The sequence below is a fragment of the Gekko japonicus genome, unplaced genomic scaffold (genome assembly GCF_001447785.1).
Source record: "Gekko japonicus isolate JY-2015 unplaced genomic scaffold, Gekko_japonicus_V1.1 scaffold431, whole genome shotgun sequence".
NCBI classification, from domain to species: domain Eukaryota; kingdom Metazoa; phylum Chordata; class Lepidosauria; order Squamata; family Gekkonidae; genus Gekko; species Gekko japonicus.
This window is the reverse complement of record NW_015162492.1, coordinates 146,847-165,824: the sequence shown is the minus strand read 5'-3', so window position 1 is coordinate 165,824 and position 18,978 is coordinate 146,847. Positions and strand designations below refer to the sequence as shown.

The following is an 18,978-nucleotide window of genomic DNA, read 5'->3' as shown; positions in this document are numbered from 1 at the left end:
GTGTACGTGTGGGGAATTGCTTCCACTTTTCCTTAAAAGCTTCCAGTCTTCATTGTGTGCGAGAAAGAAGTGCAAAAGTAGCTGTAGGCTTCAACAGGAAAGAGAAGGATAGACCAGATTTCTGCACCTAATACAAAATTTTTCCTTCTATTTTCCTCCCCTCCTCACACTTTCTCCTCTGCCAGTGCCTGGCTCTGGGTTCAATTGCTTTGAGTTATCTGGAGAGATTTGCTTTGCAGGCACTCTTCCAACAATGCATCTCCTCCTGGCTTTAATCATGTCCCTTCAGTATTGCCCCTCCTATATTTGTCCACACACCTTCATTTAAAGGAACAAACAAGCATTATCTAAATAAAAAGTACCTCTGAGCATGTGCAGACCAACTAATACGACCACTTCATTATGCAATCCAAAATGGAACTCACCTTCGACAGAATGTAGCAATGGCCATGCATCAGGTGGCTTCTTAAAATGATTTGATGGAAGATGGGTCGTTCACTGGGTATTAACCATGATCACTAATGGGAACCCCCGTGTAAAGAAGCAATTTACCTCTCCTTATCAGATGCTGAGGATAGACAGGAAAGGACCATCCATGACCATCAAGTCACGCCAGTGAGATGCTACTGTGGTTTGTTGCCGAAGCGAACTGGGGCAGCAGCTGCCTGCAGTAACTATTCCTACCACTGGGGGTGCTGCAGTTAGATCTGGCTGCCTCAGAGCAGCAACAGCAGCAGCCAGGGCTGAGGAGCCGATTTGGGCAACACCTGGCAAGAGAGTCGGAGGGTTCCTCCTGGACCCAGCCCAGGCCAGGCTCTCACAAGGAGGGAGAAGGCTGCCTACCAAAGGCAGGTTGCTCTACTGCATCCTTGATATTAAATGCATTGTGGAAGCATTTAGGTACATTAATGTATTGTAAAACATACTTTGTTCTCACTGCATAAGAAACTGCGCAATAGTCAGGACTTTGCAGCTTGAGTTGCTTTTATTTTTTGAGGGGGGTTGTAACTGCAGTTTACACCATGTCGGACCCTTCCTGACCGGAAAACTGATTACCAGAAAAGTACCCACTAAGACTGCTAAAAATCTTGGGCAAAAGGGTGGAAGAGTGCAGTCCTAGAGCTCCCCAAATAACAGCCCCATAGGTCATATCTGACCATCTCCCCCACATTGCTACCTTAATTTGCTACCTTAAATGCTGCTTGGATGCAAGGTGCCGCAGGCAAAATGAGGAAGGCACGCCGGTAAAGCAGCAAAGCCTGAAAAGCACAATGTGGCAAAGGATGGCTGCATTTAGCTCTCCAACTGGATTGGAATGCTGGTCCCCGCCCACCTGCCAACTATAGCAATGGCTTCATCGTGGTTTCAGCCGGACACACAGTGATTGCAGACTGCAAGGCCCCTGGGGGAGCGAGGGAAAAGAAGAGGCTTAATCTTGTGTGTTTGAGTTTAGGGATGGTGGGAGGTTTCACTCTTGCTTCAAGAGGCCTGTTCCAGATGGGAAACCTGGAGTGAAGACGGACGGGCTCACAGATTTGACAAGCAGATGGGTGAGACTTGAGCTGGGGGAAATGCAAGCCATATGACTGTGCAAAGCGGAGGCGGCCATGCAATGTAAACAGAGGCACCAGGAGAGGGTATTTTGGGATCCAGGATCCGGAAAAAAAGATTACGGGAACTGCCAGGGGTAGGGGAAGGAACCAGGCTTTGCAGAAACTTTTTAGCAATGCTTCAGCCCACACCTAAGGGTGGTTGCAGCTTTCTGGAATGAGGGCAGTTTGTAAGGAGTCCCTTGCTTAAAAGTCTCCCAGCCCAGGGCTCAGGAAACTAATGCAGTCTTCAGTCCCAGAATGAAAAAAAGAAGAAGAAAATGCCTTGAGAAGTATAAACAGGCGTGCTGCCAACAAATGCCAAGCACAGACTGGAGGATGGCCATTGTCCAGATCCAAAACTGTCCTCAGTTTTGAACAGCATGCCAGGGTCTCAGTTGCAAAAGCTGGACTGAGCTAGAGTAGGAGGCAGGCCAACTGGGTTGCCACCCTCCAGGTGGGGCTTGGAGATCTCCCAAAAATACAACTGATCTCCAGACTACAGCAATCAGTTCCCCTGGAGGAAATGGCTCCCTTGGAGGGTGGGCTGTATGGCATCATACCCCACTGAGGTCCCTCCCCAAACTGGCCCTCCCCAGGCTCCATCCCCAAAGTTCTACAGATTTCCCAACCCAGAGTTGGCAACTGCGGAGGCCAAGCCCAGCACACAAGGCCCCTGTGTCTGTCTGCACAGGTCTTGCAAATTCCTTCTTGATTCAGTAGCTTGACTGCTTCTTGGCTTCCAGAATACAGAGATCTGAGGTGTAGGTGGATTAGGGTGGGGCTGGTTGCAGGTGAGTAGGTCAGACGGTTTTTAAAGAAAAATGTGCCATCAGACACAAAATGTGGAGTTCAAAAATTCAAGTTATGCAAAAGTGGAGCACTGGCATTACTAGTACTGGCATTACTCGAGAGCCGCTTTGGACTAGAGAGGAAGCCATGAGAGTGTTTAGTCTGGGCTTAAAGACCATACGCAGCTCTGGCATTACTAGTAAAGCTCTATGCTGTAACTGCTAGAGTGCCGTGTGAAAAGGCCTGTGGGCCCAAAGAACCCTTCTCCCACATGGAGGAAGGTGCCTGCTCTGTCTCGGCATGAGTTACCCAGGGTCATTTCCTGCAGGAGAGCACAGGAGCGGAGCTCCGGCAGTAAAGAGCCCAGGGGGCGGGCACATGCAACAAGCCCCGGCCCCTGCTCCCAGCAGCCCTCAGTCGGGCCATGAGGAGCAAGAAGCAGCCAGGTAAGTTGCAGAGTTGTTCCCCCCCCATAGCAATCCAAAACAGTCCAGTGGCACCTTTAAGACCAGGTTTTATTCAGGTACAAGCTCTCCCTCCTCTGTGAGGACAGATCTGCACGTCCCCCCCCCCATAGCTAGCAATCCAAAACAGTCCAGTGGAGCCTGAGAGGTGGGGGCTGCTTCTGACACACTTCCAATTAGGTCAGGGGGTGTGGCATATGCAAATAAGTTATATAATGAGTTATGCTAATAAGCTCCTGCACCTCTTTTTCTACGAAATGACCCCTGTAAGTTACAGCCTCCTCTGAGGGGCAGGTAGTTTTGTTGTGGTTTGATGTTGTGATCGCAACATTTTGTCCTTCTTGATAGGGTCACCCTATCTAGCTAGCCTCTTAGAAGAGACTGCCTGTTTTTTCTGTGAGATGTACTAATCTGGGCTTGCTTCCTTCTTGCCATGGGCAGATCAGAGTGGGTACCGGTGGAGAGCAGATCATTTTGGCTCTTTCACACTCGACTTGAACACCCGAAAAGGTTAGCGCACTTCCAATTTTAATTCTGAAAAAAAGGCGTACGCTTCAGCTGTCAGACACTGCTATAAAAAATCAGGGACTCGTGAGAGAGTTTCACACCCTGGGGCAGGTTTTAGAATAGCTGCTCAGCCCTGCACACCTCAGCATCTCGTTTGCTGTGCCCTCGAGTCATAACCCACTCATGGTGACCTCGTGATGGGGTGTTGAAGGCAAGAGAGGGCCCAGATAGCCCAGGTGTTGGATGCTGCAAGTCAAAACACTTCAGTATTTACAGGGTTAATTATGTTTGTTAAGTCACATGTTTGCTTGTAACCAATCTGTTTAGACAAGAGAATGCCCGGGAACTTTGGAGCTAATTTGCTAGTCTGATTAGAAACCAAGGTGCCAAGTATTTAGCATATTGGTTTCTCCTCCAGTTCTTTGTTCTGACCAGAGAAGGAGACGCCATTCTCTTCCTGTTTTACCTTTAGCTGTAAGGATGTAGCCATATTAGCTCTTTGTTATTTTATATCCTGTGTACCTTTTCCCATGTTAGGTTTATAGTAAACTTTTATACTTTAAAACACACCATGGACTCAGTCTCTTAATACTCTGCTGACTTACTCAAAAAGAATCCCAACACCAGGCTAGCCTGATCTTGTCAGATCTCGGAAGTGAAGCAGGGTCAGCTGCCCTGGTTAGTATTTGGATGGGAGACCACCACCAAGGAAGTCCAGAGTCCCAACGCAGAAGCAGGCAAGGGCAAACCACCTCTGAACGTCTCTTTCCTTCAGGACCCTATGGGGTTGCCATAAGTCAGCTGCAACTTGACGGCATTTTCCACCCCCTGATCTGATGTCAAGTGACAACCAACTCATGATGAAGACCCTGTGAAGGTCCACATCATGGGGTGTTCAAGGCAAGAGAGGAGCAGAGGTGATTTACCCTTGCCTTCCTCTGCATAGTAGCCCCAGTCTTCCGTGGTGGCCTCTCCATTCATATACTGATCCTGCTTAGCTTCCAAAATCTGAACAGACTAGTCTTTTTCTATTTATTTTGTGTGTGTGTGCATGCACACACCTGGAAGTCATGGCAACCTCTGGTGATTGACCCCTTCTGGGGGCCTGGAGGATATCCGGAGAGGTGGCTGAGTAAAGCCTGCCCCTGCCTCCCAGCTGCTGGAGGTCTCCCATCCAAGACCTTGCCAGAGTCGACCCTGCTTAGCTTCCGAGATCTGACGAGATCAGGCTTGCCTGGGCTATACAGGTCAGGGCTGAACAGAATAGTCTGAACTATTTGGGCCTTTGAATAACTATTGGCTCTTTGAATATAGCAATAGTTATTGGAAGATAGTGTTGTAATATCCTGAGGGTTTTTTATTATTTATTTATTTATTAGTTTGATTTATATCCCGCCCTCCCAAAGGCTCAGGGCGGCTCACATGCAGCAAATCCGAGTATAAAATACAATAAAACATATAGTAGAATACAATATTTAAAATCACACTAAAACCTTCCTCTAATGCGGTGCTATACCTAATCATCCAAGATGGGAACAACCACCCAAATTTGGTGGCCAGCTTAATTTTAAAGACATGAGCCAGGATTTATTCCTAAATCAAGCCTGTCTATTTCCATAAAAGCACTGATGGAGCAATAAAACCTTCACATTCAGAAGCATTATATCTCAACGTATCTGACAGCGGAAGTAAAGAACAGGGGAAGGGGATGTGCTCTTCATGCCTTGCTCATGATGAGCTTCCTAGCACCACCCCATTGGACACGACTGGAAACAGCATGCAGGCCTGGGCAGACCTTTGCGATGAGCAAGCTGGGATCCTCTAAGTTTCTGTGTCGCGGCTGGCCTTTGCTGGAATTTCAAGGCTCTAAAACAGCCTCTTAAGTTGGCCAGCTGCCATGGTCACCCAGCTGCAGAGCTCTTCTTCCCAGTGCTTCAACGCACTCAGCAAAAAATTGGGTCAGTGGATAAGTGTTCAGGCACATGGAGAAGGTTGAGGCCTTGGAGTGTTTTCACAAAGCAAGCAGAAACAAAGGCCAGGGGAGAGGAAAAGAGAGGGAGGGGATAGAAAAGAGGGAAGGGGAAGAGCTGTGACTCTTATGGCAAAAAGGGTGGGGGGGGGAGTGCTACTTGTGAAAGTGAGCAGGGGCAAATGCAGACATCAGGTTTCCACAGGAGAGGAGCAGCAAAAAGGAGAACTTGCATTCTTGAATTGTGTTCAAGGAAGAATACCTGGTTTAAATATTGCCAAAGCACAGTGGCCTGCAACCGTTTGTAATTAAAGAGCCAGGCGGCATCCAAATTCAGAGCAAGAGCTCCGGAGAGAGCCAGTATAAGACAGCCTACTTGCATAACTGAGGAGACACCACTTTTCAGTATGGGTAGCTGACATGTTGAATAAAAATCCATACAATGTCTGCAGCTGGTTCTCGCAAGCCGTTCATTAGGAAGTGGCACACACAAGAGCTCACAATGATAAATGCACAGGAGCACTCTGCGTGATGGCTTCAGTGCATGGGCACAAATCTGGGTCATATTTGGATTACTTGCAGCTGGCCATATCTGTCACTCCCTTCTGAGAAGCACCTCACAGAAGCCCCGTAACAACACTTTTGTTTACTCCTGCCTTTATTCTCACATCCTACCAACCTTTTCCAACAGACTTTAACATTTTTTAATTTATTTTTTAATTTTTTATTTTTTTTTATTTACATTACTATCTCGCCCTCCCCGCCATTCGGCAGGCTCAGGGCGGCTAACAACATATATAAAAATACATTAAAATTCCATTAAAACTGTCAATCAATATAAAATCATACAACTTATATTAAAAGATGGCGAATCTTCCGATCTCAACTGTCAACTGAACACTGTCTTAGTGTAAAAACTACAGATGGATAACTCCAGAAGGACTTATCTTCAACTACAAAGAAAAGAAGCAGAAGAATCAAGATTTCAGGTCCCTTAACACATTCAGCTCAAGATCCTTGCTGTAGTGGATCTGGTCCATGTGGCATCCTACATTCTGCCTCTGTGGCAAGGCAGCCAGTTGTCTGTAAGAAGCTCACAAGCAAGGAATAGAGGTGAGAAGGTACACCCTGTTTGGTCACGTCTACTGATAGCTGTTGTGTGTTCAGGGACAGTATACGTCTAACATCTCCCATAGCCTTTGGTAAGCATAACCTAGAGGTATGCATCTAATATTTTTAAAAAGGCTTCTTTGCATTATGGGCTACTAGGGTTGCCAGTCCCAGGTCCAGGTGGGGGTTCCCCCACTTCTGGGGGCTCCAATACGCCGGCAGCCAATTGGTTGGGGGGAAAGCCCCATCCCCTCCTGCAGAGATTTAAAGGGTTTCAGCTGAACAGCCCCGCATGTGCTGCGGTCCCCACCCCACTCACAAAAATATTCTTTAAAGGATGTTTTTGTGAGCAGAGCTGTGGCTGGCGACAGCCCCTCTCCCTCCCTGCTGAAAGATTTAAAGGGCCCTCCAGCTGATTGTCGGGCCACGTGCTCCCTGCCGATCAGCTGAAACCCTTTAAATCTCTGCAGAGGGAGAGGGGTGACCGTGGTTTGGGGGAGGGCTTGGGGGCGGGTTTCCATTCCTGCCAACCCCCAGAACACCCCTCAAGTCCTCCCACTGGAGAGATGACGGAACCTGACAACCCTACTGGCTATTGCCCCTTGTAATTTTTAGAAAAGGGTACCACGTGTCTAGACCAATCTCCCTCTGATTTAGAAGCAAAATGTACAGGGATTCCCAATAGCTCAGCGGTGAGGAAATGCACTTTGCAGCAGCTCCTTTTGCATCTGCAGTTGTGCCCTGGCTCAGATTAAGCCCTGCTCCCCTTCTCAAAATACAGAGCACCCCTACAACCAAAGTTCAAACCTTTGCCTCCTTCCATAAGGGCTGCTTCAGTTAGGAAATCATGGCCCCGATCACACACACAAGTAGCCGCGAGAGAGAGACGAATGCCGGGCGGATTATACGGGCGTGATCACATGGAAACATCTGGCAAGCGTGGCGCACCTGTCTCCAACCCGTAGCCTACTGCTGAAGATCTGGAGTTAAAAAGTACCTGGAAAAGTCTTCTATCAAATGGGTTGCGACAGGATGCTGACGGACTTCCTTCGTGTGATCGCTCCAGCGCGCTCCTCTTGTCTCATTGGAGCGTGCCGGAAACACCCGCTGACAGGAAAATATCCGCTTCACCGCCGTCACGTCAGATCACATAATGGCGGGGCAAATTGCGGCGGTGCAAAGAGCCACACCTCCATCCCGCGTTATCTGGCCCGTGTGACTGGGACCCATGTAACATTCAGGAAAGAGCAGGAAACCCATCCACTCAAGATGCAGTTGGTGCATGCCTTCTGCATCACTTCTAGTTGGTCAGTCGTGTTGGTCTGGTGCAGCAGTGGCACCTTTAAGACCAACAAAGGTCTATTCAAGGGATGACCTTTCGTGTGCACGCACACTTTCTCAGATACATTAGAATGCAGAACGTTGACCTTATAACCTTGTTGTTTAGTGTCACCTTGCATATCTTTTTTAAAAATTATATTTATTGATCATATCTTGATCATTTATTTATTCATTCAATTTTTATACCGCTCAATCTCGGAGGCTCTGAGCGGTTTACATAGGCATATTATACTTCCTATCTAGGGCCACAATGTATATATAGGAGAGGTGAGTGCCTACCAGGCACCCTGCCGGCTTGTTCTTTCTTCTTCCTGTGGCTTCATGGTGGGTTCTATCTCGGCGCAGCTCCGCAGCGGCTCCTTCTGGGTTGGTTCCATAGTCCGCGGCTGTGCGACGACTGCTGCACCGGCCTCTGCGTGATTAGCTCTGGCCGTGCTGCGTCGCCGCGTCTCTGGGCCAGTCCCCGCCCGGAACGTCTGCAGCTTGATGTCAGTTTCGCCGCCATGTTCTTTTTTTTTTTGCTGGATCACAGCCGTTGTCTGCCACCACCACAGGTCTTCTTCGCCGCTACTGCGCCGGAAGGCGGCCCCCCCCTCACCTAAGGCAGGTACCCATTTATCTACTTGCTAGGCTTTCGAACCGCTGGGCAGGTGGGAGCTAGGACATGGGCCGGGAGCTCACCCCGACCGCAGTGGGACTCGAACAGCCGAGGCTGTTGATGGATTACTTTTTGCAGGCGTTTTACTGCCTGCGCCACCGCTCCATCATCATCATGTTGCATGTTAGTTTGCTGTTCATTCTCTGGCTATAAGTTTGAACCTTGCCTGCCATTCCATTGTATTTGATAAAGTGTGCATGCACACGAAAGCTCATACCTTGAATAAACCTTTGTCGGCCTTAAAGGTGCCACCAGACTCTAAATTTGTTCTACCGCCTTACTTCTAACGAGGCATGTGGGTCACATCCGTACCTAAGGCCTGTGGCACCAGTAAAGAAACATTTTAAAAGAGCAGAGAAAGGGGAGGGTGACCAGAATTAATTAATTTGTTTTTTTAATGATTACATAGCCCAAACTTTGTCACTCTTGCCTGGAGAAGCTGCACCAGCCCAAACTCCCTCTTCAACCCAACTATAGAAGAATTCGGGAGCTCTGTCCTCCTTTGCATCCTGAGCAAGGAGAGGCTTGTAGAAAGTGGGTATACATGGTGGAATATAAGTGGAACCAGTCCCTGCCACTGGAAAGATGTGAGGGCTACCAGCTGACAGACTCAGAGAAACTTTGCTTGCCTTTTATTTGGTGGAGGCCTCCTTCCCCCACCACGGATCATAGCAGGAGAAATATGTCAACACTTGAACTGTAACAGACACTTGAGCATATTTTCTCATGACACACATCCAGGCTTGTGCCTACGCAAAATCTAGCAGTGACAGTTCAGCTGAGCTACTTGCTCAGAGTGTGATGCTTGTTCTTTCATGTTGATTTCTAGGTTGAAAATAGCAGTGGTGGTAGGGCAGAAGTCCCGCCTCCCCGTGACTATAATATCTATCTATAGATCTAATTCTCAACAGTCCCCTCTGCATGCAGATAATTATTTCCACAAATAGGGGGCACACTCTCCCCAACAGGTTTTTCTACAGACTCAGGGGACTCTGTGGGCCTACAAAAAAAAAATCCAACAAGTAAAAACAAAAACTTCTAACTGGTTCTGTCAGTAAAAGGCTTCTAACTGGTCCTGTCAGTAAAAGGCTTCCACCTGATTCTGTCAGTAAAAGGCAGGGGAAGGGGGCAAGGCCCTTTCCAGGTCTATTTTAGCCTTTCAGGGAGGGATCCCTAGGGCCATGCCTGACAAGGGTTGCCAGTGCCAGGCTGGAAAATGCCTAGGGATTTGGTGGTGGAATCTAAGGAGGGCTGGGTTTGTGGAATGGAGAGGCCTGGTATATCTCCGATCTCTGGAGCCTTTCTGCGATCTTCTCCACAATGATCACTCTCCTAACTGCAGCCCTGATCCTATTAGTCTTTCTTCCTAGTGGGTCCCACAAAGTCTGGAAGAGCCTTTTCGATCTACGAAGGGGCCCCCCTCCTCCTAATTTCCTCAGAAAAGGTGTTGCTAGTAGCGAACTCTGTAAATAAGAAGAAATTATTACAAAGAGAATGGTGTCAGCTTTGTTCTAGAACCAAGCTCTTTTCCAAGCTTCCCAAGTACTTCCTGAGGAAAAGCATGCACACACACACAAAAAAACAGTTCCAGAGTTGTCGGGGTGGGGTGGGGGATGTATTCCTTTAGGCTGAGAACTGCATAGCCAGTTCCACACTTCTTTTTGTCATCACACAACAAATCTAGTCTAGGGTTGCCAAATGTAACTTACCTCAGCAGCGGGGGACTCCTGGGTGGATCCTGGAGAGCGCGCGCGTGCAAAGCGCACGCATGTCGCACGCACGTCACCAGGAAGTGACGTTATGACGCCGGGCACGCTGAGGGCGGGGCCATGACCATCCGAGGGAAAACAATAGAGTTAATGTGAGCTAGCTCACAGTTTTTTAGCCTCCCGCTCACACATTTTTGCCTTCGCTCAAGAAGGATGGCTCCAGAGCAATCTAATTTATGCACTAGCCAAATCACCTGCTCACAACTTTAATGCCAGTAGCTCACAAAGCAGAATTTTTGCTCACAAGACTCCACAGCTTAGAGGGAGCATTGGTCAGGGCCAGTTTGCACCTTGTCCCTTGTATTTTTGCCCAGAGTATGCATACAAAACAGAATGAGCTTCCCTACTTTATCACTTATGTTATAAATGACTGTGGATTGCATACCCAGTGCGGGCAACTGGTGGGAGCTTTTAAGGAGGGGGGACACCTACAATATCATCTCTGGTGCAAACCCAGAAGCTAGGGTTACCAACTCCAGGTTGGAAAATTCCTGCAGATTTGGAGGTAGAGTCTGGGAAGGGCGGGGCTTGAGGAGGGGAGGCAACTGAGTGAGGAATAATGCCACAGAGTCCACCCTTTAGAGCAGCCATTTTCGCCAGAGGAACTGATCTTTGTAATCTGTAGATCATTTGCAATTCCAGAAAGCCAGCCTGTAGACCTGCAAGATATTTATTTACTTTCTTGCAGATATTCAGTTCAGATGCAGCTCCCCCAAAGGACAGTAGCTTAAATGTAACTCAGAAATCCAAAGACAGAAAGAACTCAAAGGGTGTAACTCTAAACCAAGTCACATATATGCTTGGCATAATGACTACAGAAGGCAGGCTGGGGTGGTTGATTCAACCTGGGGGTTTGATTCACCTGATTGATTCACCCTGATCTGTGCTTTCAATAACATTTGCTGAGCCGCTGTAAGGCTGCCAAAAACTCATGGAGCAGTTTGATAGACATGTGGAGAGAGCTGAACTCGGCCGCTCTTCGGAATGAGTTTATGATTGCTTCACAAATTACTAACTGGGCACTTAGCCATTCAGGCCACATTCTTATGAGGAATTTCAAGAGATGCTGAACAGCCGACACACTCTGTCTCCTTCTGGTAACGTCTAGTTCCCCACACCACATGACATGGTTTACTCTGTGTGTTGCCTCCCTCTCGTGCCTTCAGCCTAATATTTACAGAGCTAGGCAGTGTAATACGACATCACGGGATAGGGATCCTTAGCCGCGTAACCCTTCCAGTCGTCAAAGGCCAGGTTAATAGTCACAAAATGGTGGATGCTCCATTCGAAACCTGAACAGCACTTAAACAAATAGCTTTTATTGAAAGGTGAGGGAAACAATGGGTTCAGAACTGGGAGTTTTAAACAAGACTATAAATAAAAATTATATTGAGCACTCTCAAAGTCAGTGTGGAAAGAGAAGGCAGTCTCTTTAGTATCTGGGTCCTGACTCAAACCGCAGACAGGTTGCATTGTCATTCCTACTCACAGTCATGGAGAATCCATTTTTCCTCACAGTCACAGCAGAAGTCCCAGTAACTCTCAGGATCAAAGGCCCATGCCAGAAGATGGCTGCTCTTCCACCAACTGCCTTTCTCCATCCTCCATCTCCACAGGCTTTTCTCCCCAGGAACGTCTTTAGAAATTCTCAGGAGGGAAACACCTCAGCTCCTTTCCCTGCTCCTCCCCCTTGGAGGTCACCTCGCTTCCCCTACCCTTTTGCCAAACAACCATTCACCCAGCCTCTCTGTACAAAGCACTTCCCTCTACCATGAAATCTACTGGAAGCAAGCATAAGCAACACCTTTGACAGGATGATGCCGTTTATTTGCCAGTGGGGAATAGTAGATCGGATCCAGTGATCCGAAGATGCATATGTAATGATGGCTTCCATATTCACCATCCTGATCCCTTGGAGTATATGCAAATTCTTAGTTTCTAAGCCAGTGAGAGGCTGTCGATGCTTGGTAGGCGAGATGGGGGAGGCTGTGAGAGGGAGTTAGAGGAGGAAGTGTCACCTTTTCAGCTGGGGCTCAGCCAGGTAGAAGTGAGGGATCCAACAGGAATAAGACTAGGTATCCTGTGTTAGCTAGTTAGGCTTTTTTACAGATGCAGTAGTTTAGGGATGGACAAGAAAATCAAGAGAGAATCTTGCGATCCCAGCTAGCCTTGCCTTTAGGATATGAGTCCAGGCTTGAACAGACTGGCTAGTGTAAGGACTAAATAAGGTCCACTCTTCCAGTATCCCTATAAGTGTGGCAAAGGCCATAGTGAAAATACTCCAGATCCCAGCGTTCAGTGAGCCTTTTCCAGATAGTCACTCCACCTCTCTCACCAGGAGAAACTGTCTATCAGTTCTGTAACCCTGGGAGAGGGTGTGATGTTGTAATTATTTTTAAGAGAACTGTACCTAAAGCATAACTGTGAAAAATGTACAGTCTTTTACGACACTTGTCAACCAAAATAAACTGCTTAACTCTTCTTCAGAAGAGATAAACTCATTGTTTTGTTAAAGTAAGGTGTCTGTGTGAGTCAAAGGGAGGGGGAAACATCCCCTGAAACCTGGGCTGCAATCCATTGGTGCAAGCGGTAACTTCTGCACATTAACCTGCCTTCTAATATTTACCTTCAGCTTTATTAGCCACTCACCAACATACTGTTTTTGTATGTTTATTCCCCCCCCATATTTTTATTGAGTATATATTACAATTTCATACAGATATTTCTTTCCTAATATATTATACTCCTTTTGAAACTAAAAAAAACACCCAGAGGTGACATATCGTCTGTTTATATCTTTTTTTTGTTTGTCTGTTTATATCTTAATCCCAATCTTGTTTATAACCTCTTTTTCTTATTTCCTTATATTACCCGCTTATAATACCACCATGCAACTTCCTCTATATCATACTCTATTATAGTCTTCTTATATCTTCTTCAGTACCTAGAAAAGAAAGCTGTATGGGGTTGCCTCCGATACTGGGTGCTGTAGGGGAAATCCCTACAGCAGGAGGGTATCCTCCACCCTTTTACTAGAGGTCTTTGGGGGGAGCACACCCTTCACCTCCTTGCTATGCCCTTGTTATAATACTTCAACTCCTATATTATTTCCTCCTTTCTAATAGTTACCCCTTGTATCTAATTCTATATCCCCAACTTATATTTATTTATTTTAATTGCTCTCCACATTAACTTAATATGCCATTGTCAAATCCCAAGACCCACTGTCCCCTTCAAACTCCTCCATCTGTTTGCTTAGTAACTGCGCCCAAAAGTTTTTTGCCCGTGGTCTCATTGTAAGCGGTGAGAGTTTTTCCATTTAGATTGACCACTAGGTGGCCGAGTGGGCCTTCCGCTAACCGGCTATTGAGGGTTGTGATGGGTGGAGGGACTGAGAGAGAGCCCTGCCAATCACAGCAAGGAGTGTGGATCTTTCTTGCTCCCATTACCCGCATTCTTTCACAGCCAGGGAATGTTTATCCCCAGGGTCGTGGAGCCCATGGGGCCGTCAGTCCACACAGGATGGGCAGGGAGAAGACTTGCGACCATCAGCACCATCTGTGTCCTAGACTTGCCATTCTGGCCTGGTAAGTAAAGGTTTCCCTTGCTCGAAAGCCAGTCGAATCTGACTCTAAACGGAAATGTCTTGGGGGCATTTCTACAAATGATAATGTAATCGAACAGCACAAGAGGCTGTTTCTAATAAGGGACAATATTGTAGTCTATTGCAATTGTGACTGTACATATCACCTTCCTTTAGTGTAATGCCTTCTACCTTTATAACCCCCCTTCTTCATTATGATATGTCATGCCTTGGACATAGATCAAGATGGGTAGCTGTGTTAGTTCATCCGCAGCAGTATAAAAGAACAAGAGTCCAGTAGCACCTTGAAGACTAACAAAATGTGTGACAGGGTATGAGCTTTTGTGAGTTACAGCTCACTTCTTCAGAAGAGAAGAGTCTTTAAGGTGCTACTGGACTCTTGCTCTTTCTTAATGCCTTGGACAGTTTGCTCACATTGTTCTTCAGTTCTCTAATGCTAGCCCTGCTGCACTGTTTACTGGAGGAGGTTGCTGTCTGACTGAATGGCTTTTCATATTTCGGAATTTAGCTTGAGTCTCCGTTAAGAAAGGTGGGGTATAACTACTACTACTACTGTTGCTGCTATTACTACATTCAATTGTTTCACCCAATGCTATTAACTTTGATCTGCTGCATTTCACGTTTGTCATATAAGAATGCCAGAGGCCAGCACTGGAGTGTTTGCTACTGGATGCTTCTCTAGACCGAAGAACTCCCATATTCAAACAGAAAATTTGGTGACAAGGAGAAGACTAGCCTCCTCTGATATTACTGGTTTTGGACACAATGGAATTTTCCATATGGTGGTGTACAGCCACATGATCTGCTACTTGTAGTCTCAAGGAATAATGTATCCAGCCTCCCTTCCTGTTTTGTGTGAACCAGGCCCATCTACAGAAACTTAAACTCTCCAAAACAGACTCTCCCCAAAAAGCTAAAAAAATAAATAAATCAGGTAACTATCTTACAAGAAGAAGGGCTATTAAAAAGCAGGGTCTTTGTACAGCCTTCCCTCCACCCGCACTTTCTTAGAATAACAGAGCTGGAAGGGACCTCCAGGGTCATCTAGTCCAACCCCCTGCACAATGCAGGAAATTCACAAATACTTCCCCCCCCACACCTCCAGGGAATGACCCCTGTTCCATGCCCCGAAGATAGACAATGAAACACAAACCCATTTTTCCTAGTTCAGCACTTTGAGCTTTGATTGTTTATTTGGTTGGGAAGATAGCAAGACAGCAAGTTGATGCTAAAAGATGCACGGGACTTTCCCCACTGTGCAGCTGCAGCATTATGTGTGCACTGCCTGTTGACTTCCATATGTATAAATGGGCCAAAAAAAGAGAGAGAATGTACAGGGCTCTCAAGAATAGGGCAACATCAGCAGAGGGGACAACGGCATGACTTCACACACAAAGCAGCGCTGCCAGATCTCCCATCTCCTTCGACCATTCTCTTCCAAACACCTCCCCGTTCCCGAGGCCAAATATGGGACCCCACGGCCCCCCTCATGACCCAAAGCTTCCAGTTATCAGGAGATGAGAGACAGTTTTGAGAACGTTCAAATATGTTGGTTCTTGAGTTCATTCCTTCCGTGGACAAAAGGAGGCATGCGTGGAGGGGGTCTTGGTCCCAATGAAATCATTACCGCTTCTTCCACTTGGGAATCTGGGGAGGGGAGGGAGGAGGAGGAAGAGGAGGGTGCCTGTGGACCTCAGTTCTTCAGGATGGTTTCGTAGGCTTGGAAAACATGCTGTGCGACTTCAGGGGCGCGACACTTCAGAGAGAGCTGCAGGGGGAGAAGAGGAGAGCATCTGAATGCAACAGGCCAATGTTTGCCAACCAATTTTTTTTACAAGGCAGCTGTGTTAATAACTGGAGCAAATGGAATCCAGGAGGGGGCAGAAAAAGGACATGCCAAGAGATTAAGAAGAAGGACAGTTAAGCCAAGTTGCCTGGAGAGAAGAAAAGCTTCAGCTGCTGTTGGGAGGCGAAGCCTTTGTCAATAAACTACTCGAGGCCACCTCCGTTTTCCAGGCGGAAGTTCTCCCTCCATGCCTCGCCACACACACACACCAGCTGATGCCTTCCTATGTCATATTCAGCCATCTGAAACTGGAGGCACAGATGCCTACTCGGCAGACTTGGAACTGGTTTAGCAACAGTCATGACCTTCCCCCTGGGAAATTTGGTTTTCACGTGCTGCCGCAGTGCAAAGAACCTAACGAAGCGGGGGGCGGGGGGGGGGAACCATGACTGCCAACAAGGCTTATAAACCAGTTCAGGTTTGCAGTGGAAATGCAGCCCATGTCACAAATGAGACGTGCAACCCGATCCGATGCATGTTCACTCAGAAGTTAAGACCCAGTGAATTGAACGGCTCGAGAAAGCGTGAGGAGGGTTGCAGGTTCCACAGATTCTCCAAGAGCCAAATGAGTGACCGTGAAGGTTTTAAAGGAGTTTTTAAAAACCCTTGCAGCTGTGCATTTGGTTTATCTGATACGGCAAGCTTGCAACTAGACACTATCCCAGACACCCATGGCAGATGATTAGCTCTTCCCCCGCCCCCATCCATTGATATGCCACAAGATGACTCGGGCAGACATGCTAATACAAACAAGCTAGGAACTTTTGGAACTTGTGTCCTAGTCCAAGATACTGCTTCCTCAGACGCTGTAGAGATGGCACTAGCCATGTTGCATTAACACTTTTAGGAAAATGCATTCCAGAAGGCAGGGCCCCATCTAGTGCAGAGGGAAGATGACTTTTTTTTGGCTCTGAACAAACTGTATCTGCTCCCCTTGATCTCTGTGCACGCACGCTCACCCGCCCATCGGCACGATCCGTTATCGGTTAGCATATGTCAGGCTGGGGGGGGGGAGTGGGGTGCCACTGAAAGGTGTGTCAGAAGCGAGCTGCAGGGGGATTAATAAAATGCTAGGGATGAAGTGGTGAGTAGGCAGCTGGATTCAGAAGATCAAGAGAGAGAGAGAGAGCACAAATGTTCTGCTAACCTCCAAATCCTGCAAAGTCAGGGACAGGCCCGTGGTGGGCAGGTGGACATGCCGCAACAAAAACAAAGAGGATATTGTCACCAGAAGCAGAGAGAGTGTCTCACAACCCAAACAGAGCGAACGAGCCATCCCAATGCACCCAAGTGTGTCGGTGGGGAGGGGGGAGAGGCAAGAAGGTTAAGGCTAATCAGGTCTCATTTAGACGAACTGCACAAGGCAAGCAGAGAGTCAGTTCAGGCCATCCGCGTGACCCCTTGCCTGAAGTTGTTATGTAACGTTTCCTAGCCAGTTCCATCTCTAGCACGAGCTCTTGGCGGCTCCCTCTTGCAGTCTTGCTAACTTCTTACCAGTTACTGTATGTCAACCATTCATCCTCCCTCTCTACCACCTCAAGGCATTTTTTGCTGACTGTTATACAGTACCAGGAACACTTTCCCAGAGAAATGACATAATGATCTCTCCCCCCACTTCAAACCTCACTTTTTCAGCCAAGCTTTCAAATGAAGCCTTTAGTTTCTTCTCATCCCTCCAGAAATGGGTAAGTGTACTTCCCTTAGTACTTGCTTCAGACTTATCCTTCCCTCCACCCTCTATGAAAGCTCAGATTGTACATTCCTTTTGGGCAGGGACCTGTCGTCTAGGGTATGTTACCGTGTCAGTGCTACTTTAATCAATGATGCTTTAAGCAAATACTTTTGGGGTGGTGTACAGCTGCACCACATAAAGAATATACTCTCATAGAGTTATTTCACTGCGTTCTTGGGTTCCTTGTGGCGTGGACATTCAGCCAAGAAGCTGCAGCCAACCCTGGGCTCCTTAGAGTGTACCTGGACAATCTGTGTGTTTGCAAACATGTGCGAGATTCCCAGCTGGGAGAGTTGGTGGTGTCTGAAACTGGGCTCCAGGTGAAGGCCTCTGGATGATTTCCTCCATAGGTTATTCTACAGGTGTACTGTTGGGTTCCATGGTTAATTTTATAAACTTTGATGCATTTTTAGCCTGAGTTATTACGGTTTAAACTTCCCAGCTAGCTGTCTCAGAAGCTTCCAGACTGAGAGGCAGGGCACAACGTTTTAAAAATCCACATAAATCTTTTATTAGGGTGTGCATATAAAATATTTGCAGAATGCAACCCAGATTAAAAATGTTAATTGGCCCATGACTCAGATCCAGCATCTGTAGCAGACTACCAAGGAGATAAAAAGGTTATTTAAAAACAGTCCAAAGTAGTAACCTTTAAGTCCATGTGAGGGAGGAGAATCCCAAGAACATGGGCTATTGCTGCACGTTTACCCTCCAGAGACAAGATTCCAGCTCTAAAAACCTTGCTCTGGAGTAGAGACTTCAAGAGGCCCTTTAAGGCACACTCAATGGCTTGCAAGCATCCAGTTGGAGTTTTAGACGCTTCTCTGGCCTGCTGAGTCTTGCGCTATGCTTCTTCTTTTAAGACTAAAAGGAATTTCAGTTTGCTGTGCAGCTTGAGGAATGCATCTAAAGCCGAACTTGGGTTCATAGAGCTGCATAGTTCTTTGGATCCAGGCAGGGTTAGAGTCCAAGACATACCTCAGCACCTGGCATTAGTAAGAACTCAAAATGCCAACTACGGAACATACACGGGGCATAATAGAACATTTTCAGTAAGGGCATGTACAGGAGAACTTCCTGATGGATTGCATGACATGGGGCTGATCCACCAGTCTCCCATCTGGCCACTCAACATGGCTGCCCAACTACACTGTATGCAGGGCTGGCTTGGAATTGTGGCCCAGATTTAGTAAAAAGCAACATGGTAGGATTGGGTATCTGCTAGAACCCCATCCCAACCCAAACCCTGAAAGTAAATGTCAGCTTGGTAAGAGATCCATCTTTTGCCATACTTCAACTGTCCCATCTTAGACAACTCAGACATTATTGCTCTCAACACCCCAGCTGATTCTGCATGTCAAACTCCTATCCTGCTACTGCATCCTGCTAAAACTCTTACCAACATTGCAAGATTCCCCAACCTAGAGCTCCAGATCACGAGCAGGCCAACGGACACTCAGTATGACAGCACTGTGTCTGTTCCCTCTAAGCTAAGTTAGTGTGCACTAGCTCAGTTTCTTAGCCTCTGGCTCACACAGGAAGGATGGCTCCAGAGCAAACTAATTTATGCAGTAGCCAAATCACCTGCTCACAACTT

General features: G+C 47.2%; 1 protein-coding gene across 2 annotated transcripts in view; it reads right to left on the bottom strand.

Moving 5' to 3' along the window:
* Nucleotides 1-14,959: 14,959 nt before the first annotated feature.
* The window catches only part of AP1B1 (adaptor related protein complex 1 beta 1 subunit), a 58,412-nt gene continuing 54,393 nt past the window's right edge, over nucleotides 14,960-18,978 (bottom strand). The window contains exons 21-22 of one of the 2 annotated variants that reach the window (XM_015406047.1): nucleotides 16,797-16,805; nucleotides 14,960-15,571 (exon numbers count right to left, since the gene is read on the bottom strand). In XM_015406047.1, coding sequence (XP_015261533.1) covers nucleotides 15,497-15,571; nucleotides 16,797-16,805 — 84 coding nt within the window. In that variant the 3' untranslated portion in view covers nucleotides 14,960-15,496. The remainder of the gene's footprint in view (nucleotides 15,572-16,796; nucleotides 16,806-18,978) is intronic. The other variant, XM_015406048.1, reaches the window with a different exon arrangement.